This window comes from Glandiceps talaboti, chromosome 12, assembly GCF_964340395.1.
Source record: "Glandiceps talaboti chromosome 12, keGlaTala1.1, whole genome shotgun sequence".
Classification (NCBI taxonomy): domain Eukaryota; kingdom Metazoa; phylum Hemichordata; class Enteropneusta; family Spengelidae; genus Glandiceps; species Glandiceps talaboti.
Genome location: NC_135560.1, coordinates 18,815,020 through 18,833,064, shown reverse-complemented (window position 1 = coordinate 18,833,064; position 18,045 = coordinate 18,815,020). Strand labels below are relative to the sequence as shown.

The window sequence follows — 18,045 nt, the reverse complement described above, 5'->3', positions numbered from 1 at the left end:
TTACCATGTCATGTCATGTCATGTCATGACATATCACATCACGTCGTGTCATGTCATATCGTATAGCGTATCGTGTTGTGTCGTGTCGTGTCATGTCAGGTCATGCCATATCATGTATATATGTTCCAAATCCTTGTCGAGTTTACAGTTCTTATCTAAATGGAATTCACCATCTACCTTGGGAAACCAAAAAAGTCATTTTCACGAGAGTCTACATCGTACTACTGCTTTAAAATAGAGATAAAAATACTAGAAAAAATCTGGTTTATCAGCGGCCAGCTGTACACTAGGGTGAGGAGGCCATCTTGGAAACAAACAAAGTTATGGAGCTATTGCAGAGTTCTTGAAAGTTTCTAAATCTTGGTCCCAAGCTAAATAACCCATCATTGAAGTAAACACAGAGAAGCGCCACCAACGACGAATCCCTTAGTTTACATTTTTCCACCTTACTCTTTCTCTGTTATACCAATCAGCAAATTTGTACAACGGACCTTCTTCTTGTTTTTCTTGCATCGCAAGTCAGACAAATCTCGTTACGACTTTTTTTTTATTTTACGTAATGCCATAACAAGTTAGTAGTTTATTAAAGCTAGTCTTTTCATTTACCTTCATTAAGTCTATTCTACCACTAAAATCGCATCTGCTATCCGGGGACTGACCGTTGCCATGTAATCACTGACTATGTGACTATTTGCAGACAGTCCACTAAATAATACTGTTTGATATTTAATATTGTAATTAACCAATTGATTGAAATGATAATAAAATAATAATAAAGTATAAAAGGGAAAGGATTTTGACTGGAAAGGTTTGATTTCTACTCTAATATTCTTCGCCTTCTTCCTCCTCATCGGCATCAGCTGTGTCTCGGCCCACTTCTTCATAGTCCTTCTCCAAAGCCGCTATGTCTTCGCGAGCCTCTGCAAATTCACCTTCCTCCATACCTTCACCGACGTACCAGTGGACGAAAGCACGCTTGGCATACATCAAGTCGAACTTGTGGTCAAGACGAGCCCAGGCCTCACCAATAGCAGTGGTATTGCTCAACATACAGACCGCACGCGAAGTCTTAGCTAGGTCACCGCCTGGTACTATGGTTGGTGGTTGGTAGTTGATACCGACTTTAAAACCTGTTGGACACCAGTCTACGAACTGGATAGTACGTTTGGTCTTGATGGCTGAAATAGCACTGTTGACGTCTTTTGGCACAACGTCACCACGGAATAGTAAGCAGCAAGCCATGTATTTGCCATGGCGCGGGTCACATTTTACCATCTGGCTGGTTGGTTCGAAGCAGGAATTTGTAAGATCGGCAATCGTGTGTTGCTCGTGGTATGATTTCTCCGGAGAGATGATTGGGGCATAGGTTGCCAATGGGAAGTGGATACGCGGATAAGGCACCAAGTTGGTCTGAAACTCAGTCAAGTCGACATTAAGAGAGCCATCGAAACGAAGGGATGCAGTGATGGAGGAGACAATTTGGCTCATCAGACGGTTCAAGTTGGTGTAGGTTGGACGTTCAATGTCGAGGTTACGACGACAGATATCATAGATGGCTTCATTGTCTACCATAAAAGCGCAGTCAGAGTGTTCCAGGGTGGTATGAGTGGACAAGATGGCATTGTACGGCTCAACCACAGCAGTTGAGATCTGGGGAGCCGGGTAGATGGCGAATTCCAGTTTGGACTTTTTACCATAGTCGACAGAAAGACGCTCCATCAACAGGGATGTGAAACCAGAACCAGTCCCACCGCCGAAGCTATGAAAGACAAGGAAGCCTTGCAGACCACTGCATTGATCAGACAGTTTACGGACTTTATCCAATACTGTGTCAATTTGTTCCTTACCAACGGTGTAGTGACCACGGGCGTAGTTATTGGCTGCATCTTCCATACCACTGATGAGTTGTTCTGGGTGAAATAACTGGCGATATGTACCAGTGCGTACTTCATCTGGAAATAGCAAGGGAGAGAATTACAAATACTTTATCATATCATGTACAAGGACTGTCTTCCAATTCAAACTCATGTACACCACCTACAAAGTGAAATAAACTTATCTCCAATCACTATGATGAACGGCAATGACTTATATCCACTACTTTCATCTGTAACTTGACAATATTTGATTGTATATACATGATTGTATGTCGAGGTTAAGACGACAGATATCGTAGATTACTTCATTATCTACCACAAAAGCGCAGTCAGAGTGCTCCAGAGTGGTATGACTGGACAAGATGGCTCAACCACAGCAGTTGAGATATTATTGTATATATTTGTGTCTGTCTGTCTGTCTGTCTGTCTGTCTGTCTGTCTGTCTGTCTGTCTGTGTGTGTGTGTATGTATGTGTGTGTGTGATTGTATATACATATATATATATATATATATATATATATATATATATATATATATACGTGTTTGTGTGATTGTATATACATGTACATATATGTGTGTGTGTGTGTGTGTGCATGTGTATACATACATACATACATACATACATACATACATACATACATACATACATACATATGCTAATACTTATTGCATGCATGCATGCGAACGGGTGGGCGAGCAAACAAACAGACAGCAGACAGACAGAGAGACAGGCAAGATAGATCCGATATAGCAGTTAAAGTACAGAATGAAAATACAGAGTACACATAGGCATACTGACCAATGACCGTTGGTTCTAAGTCAACAAACACAGCACGTGGTACGTGTTTACCAATATCAGTCTCACTAAAGAAAGTGTTGAAAGAGTCGTCACCGCCCCCTAGAGTTGTGTCGCTGGGCATCATACCATCGGGCTGGATACCGTGTTCCAGACAATATAATTCCCAGCATGCATTTCCGATCTGCACACCGGCCTGACCAATATGTACTGAAATTACCTCACGCTGTAAATAGACAAAATCATACCAAAATCACATATTAATCTTACAATGCAAACTGATAATGCTCACATGACTACAGCGGAGGAAAGAAGAATAAAACCGAGGAAGCCCAGTGATATTGCAACGTCTCCAAATACAGGTAATGAATAGATGCCTCAAACGTGGATGGTCATTTATTCTGGGTTCATAGATGCAAATGGTCATTTTAACTCACCAATTCAGAACATTGTTTGAAAGAGCGCAAAGCCTATATTTTCGCAGACGTCTCGTCAAAACTGTCAATGGGCTGTTCTCACGTACGTACGCTTACGTGTCTCAGAGGTACTAAGAAGAGACGTGTGAAACTAACTTGTGTGATGAGACAGTTATGATTGCGATGCCGCCATCGCGATTTAGATCCCAGCGTTATCACTTAAGCTCTTTGCACATGGTTTTTCCTGAGACACGTGATAAACAGTCCATCGTAGTATAACCTTGACGATACTGACGAGACATCCTGGGCGAGACATCAGCGAGAATTTGGGATTCGCTTTCAAAAAAATTTGTAAGTCAGTAGAAATTTACGTCGTAGATACAACTAATGTATAAACAAAGCACCAATGTCAATAACTGCTTTACTTTGTTCAATGGTTTCAACATTCGTAAGAGCATAATTATTCAAGTTGATGGGTAACATGGTACCTTTGTACATACACTTATTTAATAAAATAATTTAATTTGTTGTCCCACTTTTTTTTATTCTGTTGTTTTAACTTATGTTCTCTCTTTAAAGAATTCGTAAATGCAAATGAAATATGAATATGAATATGAATATGAATATGAATATGAATATGAATATGAATATGAATATGAATACAATAGAATAGGACAACACAACAAGCTGCTTAACGGCGTTGTGACCAACTGTATTCAATGTTACGTAATAGATTAGATTGATCTGAGTTGGTGGAAATTCGATGCCTTTAGGTATAATTGAATTTTGACACATGTGGAAACATGTTGAATGCTAATTTAAATCACAATGGAAATACCAAGGATGAAAATAATGCATTTGGATGGAATTTGCGTTTGATATATACAACACAAACCTTTAATTTTCCACGTACAAGTACAAGAATGTCATGATGTGAATGTTGGTATTTTTGCAACATGTACACGCACGTATCTACATAACTTTGTTATATCTAAATTTATCATTTTCATTTTTGGTGTTTGTCACCTTTAAATTCAAAATAAAAACTTTCAACGTCGAAAAAACTTTTGCTATCGTGGAATGCCGACTTAAAATTTTCGATAAAGGCCTTCAAAATTGTTTCTGAATAAGGTTTTCTTATTTTAAGATTTCATGAAAACATAGAAAACTTGTCGTTTTAGTGATGCTTTACAACAGTAGGGTGTGGTCTTATAGATAAAGTGGCGTTGGACATTTAAGTGAAATGCACATGTGCTTTCAAAATAAATGATGATTTAAAGAAATGTGGCTAAATTAAGATTTGCAATAACAAGTTAAAACAACAAACAAACAAATAAAAACAGTAAAAGTTGTTGGTTTACTTGGTTGTTATGTGACAAGTTTCGTCGTTGTATATCTTTCCCCTCTCCCTGAACAATTTTACCTGGCAAGTGTATATTTACATGATTATATACATGTCAAATTGTAATAATTAGGGTTGAGCTATTCGCATACACACGCTTTTCAACACTTTTAACTATTTTACGTTTACAAGCAACATCTAGGGTGTGGAAGATTGGTGACATTATTTCTGTAATCAAACTGCATTGGAAAACAATAGATATAATATTAATCGGTAGAAACGAAGATAAAGGTACACTCTACTTACCATTTTTATCTTTTATCGAAGCTGTCGTACGTAGAAATACAAATCGACTAAGACTAGGTTTTTTTGCCTTGTTGCACTCTCACCCAACGACGTTGTAGAGTCGACAGTGAGATGAATAATAACGATATCATACGACAACAGGGAATATTCATGATGATATTATTAACAATGTGCCATTGTCAATGGATAACAACAGACTGCTACGCGGTGATTGGTTGTTTCAAAATATCAAATTAGAAGACAGCAGTGTGTTATTACTTAGACTTTCTATCCGCGTGTGTACATACAAATGTATACATGGGCTGTTGGCGTACAATCCATCACAGGGACCATTGAAGTTGCTCAGACAAGATAAAAAAAAAATTGGTATGTGTGGAAGGTGTAAATGGCATAAGAAGGCTTCACAACGTATTAATATTATTGTAACAAATCATAATATGCAAAATTAAATTAATAGCAGTTTTTCAGTATGACTTCTAATCTGAGAGTGTCACCCCGTGGTTTTCGGTTGGAGTACATGTAGGAGAATTAGTACTGTCGTAATGCTTCAATAAATGGGCGTGTTTGTGTCTTTTTTCACAAATCGGCTCGCGGGAGAGGGCAATATTTTAGAAAATGGGATATGGGGTGGGTCGTATTTTACTTTGACTCGTTGTATTGGGTAACTTTGAATTATTTTGGGGTTCCAAGTCCCATTGCTGCCACTTGAGTTAGAGTTAGGATTAGAGTTAGAGTTAGGTACCATAATACCAGTCCATATCTACCAAATCGCTCCTGACAGGGTTTCTCATCAGTAAAATAAGAACACTTGGGTATGGGAGTCTTCAATATTTACAAGGAAGAGGGCCGGGGAATTAGGGAGTCAAAACGGCTAGTGGGAGAGGACCATATTTTAGAAAATGTGATTAGAGGAGGGTCACATTTTACTTGAACGTAATAGATTTAGATTGATCTGAGTTGGTAAAATGCCTATCACATTTTACTTTAACTCATTGTACTGTCTAATTTTGCATTATTTATTTATCTATCTATCTATCTATCTATCTATCTATCTATCTATCTATCTATCTATCTATCTATCTATCTATCTATCTATCTATCTATCCCTCCCTCCCTCCCTCCCTCCCTCCCTCCCTCCCTCCCTCCCTCCCTCCCTCCCTCCCTCCCTCCCTCCCTCCCTCCCTCCCTCCCTCCCTCTCTATCTATCTATCTATCTATCTATCTATCTATCTATCTATCTATCTATCTATCTATCTATCTATCTATCTATCTATCTATCTATTTATTTATTTATCTATCTATCTATTTTTCATTTATTTAATTATTCAATTAATCATTTATTTATTTATTCCCATACTATTGGTACCACCGGTTTCAAATCCCATGTTGTCATTTCGGTTAGGTTAAGAGTAAGGGTTAGGATTAGGCTTAGAGTTAGAGGTACCATCAGCCCATATCAATCAAATCGCTGCTGACAACCTTGTAGTCCGGTTGTGATGTGAGGAGAGAAATGGGTCTCACAGGAGTAAAATGGGAACACTGGGTAAGATACTGAGGATAATGTTGTGGGAGTGTGCCAATGTAATCTTTGAGATTTTTGACCCATGTCTGTGTGTAATGGTAATGAGTATGTTGTGGTAAAAAAAACTATGATGGAAACATGACGGAAATGTTTTATTTGGTGCACTAGCCCTCCTAATTCATGGACCTCCCCTTTGTGACTACTGAAGGCTCCCTTACTTTTCCCCAAGTTGAATGCCTATCAGACGCATTGGAAAGATAAACTTGGTGACTGGAGCATTGGAAAGCACCAACCTGTATTTCACATTGGACAACGATCCATCAGTGCAACTTTTATGGAATCAATGCAACTGTCACTGCAGACATATGGAAGAACATTCATCACAGTGATTTCAGTACCTCGTGGTTTACTGCAAACACAACACGTGAGTGTCTGTGTTAGTGTCACAATGAAAAAAAACACTGCGGAAACACGAGCTTCATGTGATTTATACTTTATTTTTGACTGTCTGTGCGGTTCCAGTGACAACATGCTGAAATTAGATGTATATTTTGGTCTACATTGAAAGCCTAGGGCCAGCAACATGCTGAAATATGAAGTTCTACATATTGGCTTATACTAAAAACCCTTTTCAATGCATTGTATTCTTAGTTTTACTGGCAGTGCGATTTGTTAACACTAGATACGTATATATTGGCCTACACTGAAAGCCCAGTAACAGCAACGTGCTAAAATATGAAGTTCTACATGCACATATTGGCCTATACTACTTGAAAAACCTTTTCAATGCATTGTATTCTTAGTTTTGGCAGTGCGATTTGTTAATACTTTATATATATATTGGCCAATATACTGAAAGCCTAGTGACAACATGCTGAAATATGAAGTTCATATACTGTCCTACGGTTTTATTGGCAGTGAAATCTGTTAATACTAAAATGTACCCATGATCATTATGTGATATCATTATCAACATCCGTGACGAAATGGTTATACTGATTATACATAGTGATGGCTACTGATAATCTGTTCATTATTTTAGTGCAAACATGTTCAACTAGTCTTGAGCCAAAGCGGCCTTCTTCAAACTACTGTTACTGATTACATAATACGCGCAATACTAAAGTGTAATGAAAATGAGTTTTAATAACTAAGCTAGGTTTGTGCTCTGCCAGATTTCGTTTAGTATTCTTCGCCTTCCTCAGGCTCACCTTCCTCTGTAGTGTCGAGGCCTACTTCTTCGTAGTCTTTCTCTAAAGCTGCTAAATCTTCACGAGCCTCTGCAAATTCACCTTCCTCCATACCTTCACCGACATACCAGTGGACGAAAGCACGCTTGGCATACATCAAGTCAAACTTGTGATCCAAACGGGCCCAGGCCTCAGCGATGGCGGTGGTGTTGCTCAACATGCAGACAGCACGCTGAACCTTAGCCAAATCACCACCTGGTACAACGGTTGGTGGTTGGTAGTTGATACCGACCTTGAAACCGGTTGGACACCAGTCTACGAACTGGATGGAACGCTTGGTCTTGATGGTGGCAATAGCAGCGTTGACATCTTTCGGCACAACGTCACCACGGTAGAGAAGGCAACAAGCCATGTATTTGCCATGACGTGGGTCACATTTTACCATCTGGTTGGCTGGTTCGAAGCAGGAATTTGTGATTTCGGAAACTGTCATTTGCTCATGATAGGCCTTCTCAGCAGAAATGACTGGGGCATAGGTAGCCAAGGGGAAGTGGATACGTGGGTAAGGCACCAAGTTGGTCTGGAACTCTGTCAAGTCGACATTCAGGGCGCCATCGAAACGAAGGGATGCAGTGATGGAGGAGACGATTTGACCAATCAGACGATTCAGGTTGGTGTAGGTTGGGCGTTCAATGTCGAGGTTACGACGACAGATATCGTAGATGGCTTCATTGTCAACCATGAAAGCACAATCAGAGTGCTCCAGAGTGGTGTGGGTGGTCAAGATGGAGTTGTATGGCTCAACAACAGCAGTTGCAACTTGTGGTGCTGGGTAGACGGCAAATTCCAGCTTGGACTTCTTACCGTAGTCGACTGACAACCTCTCCATCAGCAAAGATGTGAAACCAGAACCAGTGCCACCGCCGAAGCTGTGGAAGATAAGAAAACCTTGCAGACCAGTACATTGATCAGACAGTTTACGAACTTTGTCTAGCACCATGTCAATATGTTCTTTTCCAACAGTGTAGTGACCACGGGCGTAGTTATTGGCTGCATCTTCCTTACCACTGATGAGTTGTTCTGGGTGAAATAACTGACGATAAGTTCCCTGGCGGACTTCGTCTGAAAAAAGGCAATATGGCAACCATTATTGTTTAAATTTTAGTGTTCAAATAGGTAATGTCAGCGTTCATAACACCAATACCATCGATCATAATTAATGATAGATGTATTTCAGTCATCCTAGTGTATATAATAGATCATGATGACTGAGATGGATGGATGGATGGATGGATGGATGGATGAATAGATACATGGATGGATGGATGGATGGATTGGTTTGTTGGTTGGATAGGTGGCGGGACGAATGGGTGGGCGGGTGGGAGGTTTGTTGACTGTTTGGTTGGTTGGTTGGTTGGATAGATATATGGATGGAAATGCCCTGTCTGTGTTTTATCTATTGGGGTGGGGTTGTGTCAATGTACCCATTATAATACACACGTCAATGAACAGTTTAAAATACTTCCTTCACCAAGAAGGCCACATTTAAGGACCCACGTATAAATAATACACGTGCTTACCAATAACTGTTGGTTCTAGATCAACAAATACAGCACGTGGTACGTGTTTACCAGAACCAGTTTCACTGAAGAAAGTGTTGAAGGAGTCATCACCACCACCTAAGGTAGTATCACTTGGCATCTGACCGTCGGGCTGGATACCATGTTCAAGGCAGTACAACTCCCAGCATGCATTGCCAATCTGTACACCGGCCTGGCCAACGTGGACTGAGATACACTCACGCTATAAAAGAAATTAATTAGAAAATTTTAGTTCTTTTTGATAGTCAAATAATGTTGATTTTAATATAGTCTGTCCTCTTTGAATCTACGAGGGCGCCCTCAATGTTTTCGTGCTATCGTACATTGACTCAGTGATACATGTTATAGTTCATCAATAGATAGCATTTATAGCCCCAACTATACGTTGAAAGGTTACTTACGGTACATGTAGGTGATATATGAACATTTTAAACTTATTTTTTTAAGAGTGGTCGCAATATTGAATAGCACCTAATACCATTTGGACGTAGTCAAAATATATTCAGTTGAAAAGTTGCAATCGCACTAATGTCCGAAGCAAGAGAAAGCGTCGGAAAAACGGGTGAGAATTCTCAATTGTTGTGGCAAGGTTGACTTGAAGCCAGCACAGTCTTGTAGCTACATGCGTGTACCCCAGTTACGTCCATCTGTGTATACCGTATACGTAGTTTTATCAACTCGATGGGTAAGCATTTGCATCTCGCAGGTCGACACTGCATACGCATGTTTAAAATATACATTTTTGTAAGGAAGGAATTTTTTTATGTTGCTAAGGCTATCCAAAATATCAATTAATAAATTAATTACAGTGTTCTGCTTAATAAAGCATACTTGATCATAAGTAGTTATGCCAAATTTCGACTTTTAAATGAGAAACTAGATGATTGGTAATTTCTAAGTGAGGAATTATTCATATGATAGTTTTTTAGCACTTGTTGAGAATTCAGCCCGTAAATCCTACTGACTAACACAGTTTCAATACAGCCTTCTTATTATATCAGATTCACGGTGTTATCGTATAATTCCCCCCAACGACTTTTTTGCTGTTTCTGTCACTTATATGACTTTTTGGAGTAAATTTACTTACTCGTGAAATCGTACCTAAAAGAGAACTTCAAGATGTACATATTGAGATGATGATACAGTGAATTTGTATTGCAAGTTTGTATTTCAGTTGGTGAAAATACAGCAAAATAGTCTGAGAATAAATTCATTTAGACAGGAGTAAATCGTCATCATGAGTTACTGTCCTCTTTACAACGACTCAAGTCATACCCTTGTCAGTACATACACGTTGAAAAATGTTCCCTGCTTTGCGAGAATGGTATACCTCCTTTTTCAGACATGTTCCCTCGACCACATCGGTTCTCAATTTCAACACCCCTCTTTTTTGTATTCTTTGGGTAGTGTCACATTAACTACATATCAAGTTATTTCAAAACTGCCTTAGTATACAATTCTGCAAAGATACAGACTGGTTTCCTCTGACTTGCCTGTTCCTGTATGGACATGTCGACGATTATTTCGTGGCCGTAAATAGAGTAGAGTCTAACGTCGATGGGGTTGAAACAACTACTCACTTCGTGCTGGTAATTAGGATACTAGATAATACCGTCTCCGGGTATTAAATATTTACCTACTCCAATTCTATTCCTTTCAAAGAATAATAGTTGTGGTCTTTTTCAGTGTTGAAGTTATTTAATCGAGTAATTTTAGGATGTTTGCGGCAAAGAAACATGATGAGAAAATAATGCATCAATTGAAATTACCCCCTTTGTAGTAATTATAACACTATTAACAACACAAAATCAAAACGGAAAAATTGGCAATTTGGAGTTACTTGATCTAGCAAAGGGGATGTGCGATAGACTGAAAATTATTATTGCTTTGTCACTGTGGCTGGGACAGTGCATCGAATGTCCTTTGTGTGTGAGATACCATTGCATTTATCAATTGTTATGCATAAAATCCACTACCAGTTTTATTGTAACTGTATACTATTTTAGGAAATAGACACATCGTTGTAACACGTTTAACAGGGGGTCACTCTGTATACTCGTATCAAGGGTCCGTTTACTGTTATCATCTAATGAGTTAGTCTAGTTAAACAACACCCTAGTCATCGACTACTGAGACCAGATATACGATGATAATAAACTGAATATGAGTGTTACATGACGACTTATCGACAGATCGATATGAGCTGATATGTGAACAGAAATATATGTATTTGGCTAATTGAGCAGGTCTAAATATATGTAGTGTTGGTATAAACTGAAATCTACAACTTAAAACAACTGTGAAGAGATATAACACCTATTTAGACTAAATTTTATTAGATATGATAAGAATACTGAATAATCAATAATTTTTAAAAGATATTGATAACCGCGTTGATCATGAAACTCAGTAAATTTATGTACCATCTGTTTGTTGTGTATAAAACGTGTTACATGCACGTCAACTGATACACAGGCCACTTTCTAGCGTACAATTTAATATGGAATAACCACAATAATGTGCCATTGTAGATAGTTCCGAATTTGTATCCCACATTTGAATATTGATGACGTAGTACATGCCATTATCAAGAATGATGTTCAAAATGGTTGTTAAGATACCGTACCTGTGTGATTTTTTAGTCTTTCGATTCAAAATAGCTTGGTACCCTTTTAAACATACTAATGCCTTCAAATATGGGAGCCTGGACGAATACGTTATTATGAGAAAAAGACGAAAAATATAGGTCAGAGACCTAGGAACGTTACTGGATAATCCTAGCATACTTACCATTTTACTCTTGGTATATGATACTGTGGTAGAGATGTGACTCTGTTGGAAGACTGGAATATTAGCCTATAGTTGCACTCTCACCGAACGACGCTGACGGGTCGACTATGAGATAAATAATGGTGATATCATTCGAAAAAATTGAATATTTATTGTCGACGTTTGTAATTAATTTGCATATGTTGAAGTAAACATATAACCTTAACGGATTGGCTGGTCACCGAACGTAGATGGCGCATGTTGTTCACTGCCACACCCAACGCAGTCATGTGAAAGTTGTCCATCCCCATGAAATCTCGCGAAACAGTTGGCAATAGAAGTTGTGTTCATGTATAGCTGGTATAAATAGTTTATTGCAGCAATAATATACTTTTCAACAAGCATCCGTGTTAGAATGTGGTATGGATAAAGAATTTGAAAAGTGAACAGTTCGGATATCCCTACTTTGTGCATATACCATATATAGACACAGGTTCCTCGTGCAATCTGGTGATGATTGCTACAACAATATTGCACCTGTTTGTTTCTGTTATTATTTGTTTGTTGGTATGTTTTCTCTAATTACCTTTTGAATATAACAGCTGTAAGAAAACAAAGAACGACGTCTATACTTGGCATAACTTTCTACCCAGTGGCTATCTCAAGAAATACCTGTCGTACGTAGAAATACAAATCGACTAAGACTAGGTTTTTTTGCCTTGTTGCACTCTCACCCAACGACGTTGTAGAGTCGACAGTGAGATGAATAATAACGATATCATACGACAACAGGGAATTGTAAAAAAGAGACCCCTCCTAATTCCCCAGACCTCCCCCTTGTGAATCCTGAAGGCTCCCTTACTTTTTCCCCAAGTTGATCAGACGCATTGGAAAGATAAACTTGGTGACTGAAGCATTGGAGAGCACCAACATGTATTTCACATTGGACAACGATCCATCATCAGTGCTACTTTTATCGAATCAATGCAACTGTCACTGCAGACATATGGAAGAACATTCATCACAGTGATTTCAGTACCTCGTGGTTTACTGCAAACACAACACGTGAGTGTCTGTGTTAGTGTCACAATGAAAAAAAAATGCGGAAACACGGGCTTCATAAGATTTGTACTTTATTTTTGATTATCTGAGCGGTTCCAGTCACAACAACATGCTGAAATATGAAATGATGTGGGCTTGGTGTTTCACTCATGGGACACAGAACTATATATATATTTCAACTCGACTAACAGCTAAAATGATGTTGGCTTGGTGTTTTACTCATGTGACATTACGGTTTTGACACATAGCTAGACATATTTCAACTCAAAACTAACAATAACAGAGACGCAATAAACACAGCAGGATCCTTTGCCCAATCACATTGAACACTGATAACCATTGCTATTCTTTCACACTGCAGTAAAACAGGCTTCTAATGAAAACATTACACATGGACTTGATAATTTTAAATGGCTGCAATTGTTTATTTTCTATTTGATAACCAACATATCAACTTGACTACTTCTACATCCCCACTGTGCACGGCACCTATGTAATTTGTTTCTTTTGCATTAGAAGTTGTCTAAGGGGGTGTATTAAATGTCATGTCACATGAGTGAAACACCAAGCCTACATCATTGTAGCTGTATATTTTGGTCTACATTGAAAGCCTAGTGACAACAACATGCTGAAATATGTTCATATGTTGGCCTACACTAAAACCCCTTTTCAATGCATTGTAATCTTAGTTTATTTGGCAGTGCGATCTGTTAATACTAAAATGTACCCATGATCCTTATGTGATATCAAAATCCATGACGAAATACGTATGATTGTACTGATTATACATATGATGGCTACTGATAATCTGCATTAGTTTAGTGCAAACATGTTCAACTAGGGGGCCTTGAGTCAAAGCGGCCTTCTTCAAACTACTGTTACTGGTTACATACCACGCGCAATACTAAAGTGTTAATGAAAATGAGTTTTAATAATTAGGCTAGGTTTGTGCTCTGCTAGATTTCGTTTAGTAGTCTTCGCCTTCCTCAGGCTCACCTTCCTCTGTAGTGTCGAGGCCTACTTCTTCGTAGTCTTTCTCCAAAGCTGCTAAATCTTCACGAGCCTCTGCAAATTCACCTTCCTCCATACCTTCACCGACATACCAGTGGACGAAAGCACGCTTGGCATACATCAAGTCAAACTTGTGATCCAAACGGGCCCAGGCCTCAGCGATGGCGGTGGTGTTGCTCAACATGCAGACAGCGCGTTGAACCTTAGCCAAATCTCCACCTGGTACAATTGTTGGTGGCTGGTAGTTGATACCGACCTTGAAACCAGTTGGACACCAGTCTACGAACTGGATGGTGCGTTTGGTCTTGATGGTGGCAATAGCAGCGTTAACATCTTTGGGCACAACGTCACCACGGTAGAGAAGGCAACAAGCCATGTATTTGCCATGACGTGGGTCACATTTTACCATCTGGTTGGCTGGCTCAAAGCAGGCATTTGTGATATCGGCAACTGTAAGTTGTTCATGGTAGGCCTTTTCGGTAGAGATGACCGGAGCATAAGTTGCCAGTGGGAAGTGGATACGTGGGTAGGGCACCAAGTTGGTCTGGAACTCTGTCAAGTCGACATTCAGGGCACCATCGAAACGAAGGGATGCAGTAATGGAGGAAACGATTTGACTAATCAGACGATTCAGGTTGGTGTAGGTTGGACGTTCAATGTCAAGGTTACGATGACATATATCATAGATTGCTTCATTGTCTACCATGAAAGCACAATCAGAGTGCTCCAGAGTGGTGTGGGTGGTCAAGATGGAATTGTAGGGTTCGACTACAGCTGTGGAGACCTGTGGTGCTGGGTAGACTGCAAACTCAAGCTTGGACTTCTTACCATAGTCGACAGACAGGCGTTCCATCAAAAGGGAAGTGAAACCAGAGCCAGTGCCGCCACCAAAACTGTGGAAGATCAGAAACCCTTGCAAACTCGTACATTGGTCAGCTAGTTTACGGAGTCTGTCTAGCACATTGTCAATATGTTCTTTGCCAACAGTGTAGTGACCACGTGCGTAGTTGTTTGCAGCATCTTCCTTACCAGTGATCAGCTGTTCTGGGTGAAATAGTTGACGGTAGGTGCCTGTACGGACCTCATCTGAGAAAACAAGTGAAAACCATCATAAGTGAATGGTATTCTTGTGTTCTGGTGTCCATCAATCTGATTAAAATCCGATGTAGATGTCGGCTAATCGTTCATTGCTATTTTACCTTCGTTATTTTGCCTGAATTGACCTTCTTGGTACATGTTTACATTTTTAGCCTGATACTGATACTGATACTCTACTGTAGAGGAGGCGATCAGGCTAAAAAATGTAAACGTGTACCAAGAAGGTCAATTCAGGTAAAATAACGAAGGTAAAATAGCAATGAACGATTAGCCGACATCTACATCGGACTTTAATCAGATTGGGTGTCCATATAATGGATTTAAGTTGGTTGACAAACAAGATAGAACTGTATGACTCTATATATGTATGGAATCATAGACTGTGGAGGCCCTCCAGTATATGGGATGGAATTAACTACTCACCTACAACTGTTGGTTCTAGATCAACGAATACAGCACGTGGTACGTGTTTACCAGCACCAGTTTCACTGAAGAAAGTATTGAAGGAGTCATCCCCACCGCCAATAGTTTTATCACTTGGCATCTGACCATCGGGTTGGATGCCATGTTCAAGGCAGTACAACTCCCAGCATGCATTGCCGATTTGCACTCCGGCTTGACCAATATGGACTGAAATACATTCACGCTGAAGGAAAGAAAAAGTAGGCAGGTTGTTGGCAATTCTAAATTGATAATGTAAGCATGCTTATATAGAGAATATTCCATACGGTTCTCTAATTGGAATTATGATGACCGTGAATCTTTTATGTTGTTCCCTTCTCTAGGCATTGGATAAATGAACGGATACACTGCACGAAAATGTGTTCACAGGCACAATGTAACTGTGTCCCTTTTAACCCTTTACCGTAAGCCAACGATTAATACGTGTCTTTTTTGAAATCTTTTTATTAACGTTTCGAATTGAGGTAAAACTTTTAACAACTTATAGAGACATTTCAAACTAGGCCGTAGTGAATAATGTGATGATAACAACGTATCGATGAAGGTTGTGATGTCATACTCTTAGTAGATGGCAAATTCCATCAGGTGTATATTATATAGAAAATAATGCATCAATTGAAATTACCCCCTTTGTAGTAATTATAACACTATTAACAACACAAAATCAAAACGGAAAAATTGACAATTTGGAGTTACTTGATCTAGCAAAGGGGATGTGCGATAGACTGAAAATTATTATTGCTTTGTCACTGTGGCTGGGACAGTGCATCGAATGTCCTTTGTGTGTGAGATATCATTGCATTTATCAATTGTTATTCATAAAACCCACTACCAGTTTTATTGTAACTATATACTATTTTAGGAAATAGACACATCGTTGTAACACGTGTAACAGGGGGTCACTCTGTATACTCGTACCAAGGGTCCATATTATCATCTAATGAGTTAGTTTAGTATAACAAAACACCCCAGCCACCGATTACTGAGACCAGATATACGATGATATTAAACTGAATATGAGTGTTACGTGACGACTTAATCGACAGATCGATATGAGCTGACATGTGAACAGAAATATATGTAATTGGCTAATTGAGCAGGTCTAAAAATATATAGTGTTGCTATAATCTGAAATATATATCTACAACTTTAAACATCTCGCACACTTACCATTTTTCTTTAGTTAAATATGATACTGTGGTAGAGATTTGATACTGTTGGGAGACACTCTCACCGAACGACGCTGACGGGTCGACTATGAGATAAATAATGATGATATCATTCGAAAAAGTTAAATATTGATTGTCGACGTTTGTAATTAATTTGCATATGATGAAGTAAACATATACCCATAACTGATTGGCTGGCCACCGAACGTAGATGGCGCATGTTGTGCAGTTGTGAGCACACAGCCGTCACTGCCACACCCAACAGTCATGTGAAAATTGTCCATCCCCATGAAATGTCGCGAAACAGTTGGCAATACAAGCTGTGTTCATGTATAGCTGCTATAAATAGTTTATGGCAGAAATAATATACTTTTCAACAAGCATCCGTCACGGTGTTAGAATGTGGTATGGATAAAGAATTTGAAGAGTGAATAGTTCGGATATCCCTACTTTGTGCATGTACCATATATAGACCCAGGTTCCTCGTGCAATCTGGTGATGATTGCTACAACAATATTGCACCTGTTTGTTTCTGTTATTATTTGTTTGTTCGTATGTTGTTTGCTCTAATTACCTTTTGAATATAAAAGCTGAAAGAAAACAAAGAACGACATCTATACTTGGCATAACTTTCTACCCAGTGGCTATCTCAAGAAATACCTGGCGGGATATTTCTAGGGTTGATGCTGTATATACAGTATATTGCAGGGTGATACATTTTGTATCGATAAATGCCAAAAACTCGTAATCTTCTTCGAAGTCCTATCAAGATTAATGACTTAATGTATAGGCATATATGGGCATGCGCATTTGATCTGCTTGAAAGGAAATACTGGTAGGTTGATAGTTTTACAGTCTTGAACTCATACAATATTCGTCTCATCGAACTGGTTGTTTCAGGTTTTGCTGGATCGTGCCATTTCTCGCCAAAAATGAACATTTGCGGACTGCCTAGGTTTACAAATTACATTGTGCTACTAAAATTAATAACTTAAATTTGTGTCGTTCTTTTCTGGTTGTCAACTTTAAGCAAACACATAACCTTGGAGAATGTTCAAAAGTTTAATTTTTCATACATTATCAACCATTTTATTCTCAACATATGTAGCTACTTTTTCTCTCTAAGAGGTACACATGACATGTAAACCAGCAAGTAATTACAAGATGTAGGTGAATCAAAGAATGCACATGTCCAAATGATTTTATTATCTTCTCTTTTATATAGTATGCAATAACAAAGAGAGCAATTTGAACCTTGCTAATAACGTGGCGTGGATACACGTTTTAGAAATGAATAACATGTTGTTGTTGAAGCTTAAGTGATTTTGAAATGACCAATCTTAATTTAGGGGACGGCGAACACACTGTGATTATATTTACAAATAAATGACACGTGGCATGAATATTTCCGCCTCTAGAAGTCT

General features: G+C 38.9%; 2 protein-coding genes across 4 annotated transcripts; both read right to left on the bottom strand.

Annotated features, from left to right (window-relative positions):
• Positions 1-43: 43 nt before the first annotated feature.
• On the bottom strand, positions 44-16,796 carry LOC144443870 (tubulin alpha chain-like). Of its 2 annotated transcripts, none has more exons than XM_078133458.1 (3): positions 16,623-16,796; positions 2,677-2,899; positions 44-1,952 (listed from the first exon to the last, which is right to left on the bottom strand). In XM_078133458.1, exons 1-3 carry the CDS (start codon positions 16,623-16,625, stop codon positions 823-825), a joined length of 1,356 nt encoding a protein of 451 aa, XP_077989584.1. In that variant the 5' UTR covers positions 16,626-16,796; the 3' UTR covers positions 44-822. The 2 variants fall into 2 exon arrangements, with proteins under 2 accessions (XP_077989584.1, XP_077989583.1); XM_078133457.1 differs by lacking the exons at positions 44-1,952; positions 2,677-2,899 and adding exons at positions 13,286-14,978; positions 15,414-15,636.
• Positions 6,746-11,973, bottom strand: LOC144443173 (tubulin alpha-1 chain-like). 2 transcript variants are annotated; one of them, XM_078132552.1, is made up of 3 exons: positions 11,841-11,973; positions 9,030-9,252; positions 6,746-8,571 (listed from the first exon to the last, which is right to left on the bottom strand). In XM_078132552.1, exons 1-3 carry the CDS (start codon positions 11,841-11,843, stop codon positions 7,442-7,444), a joined length of 1,356 nt encoding a protein of 451 aa, XP_077988678.1. In that variant the 5' UTR covers positions 11,844-11,973; the 3' UTR covers positions 6,746-7,441. The 2 variants fall into 2 exon arrangements, with proteins under 2 accessions (XP_077988678.1, XP_077988677.1); XM_078132551.1 differs by lacking the exon at positions 11,841-11,973 and adding an exon at positions 10,544-10,664.
• Positions 16,797-18,045: the final 1,249 nt, after the last annotated feature.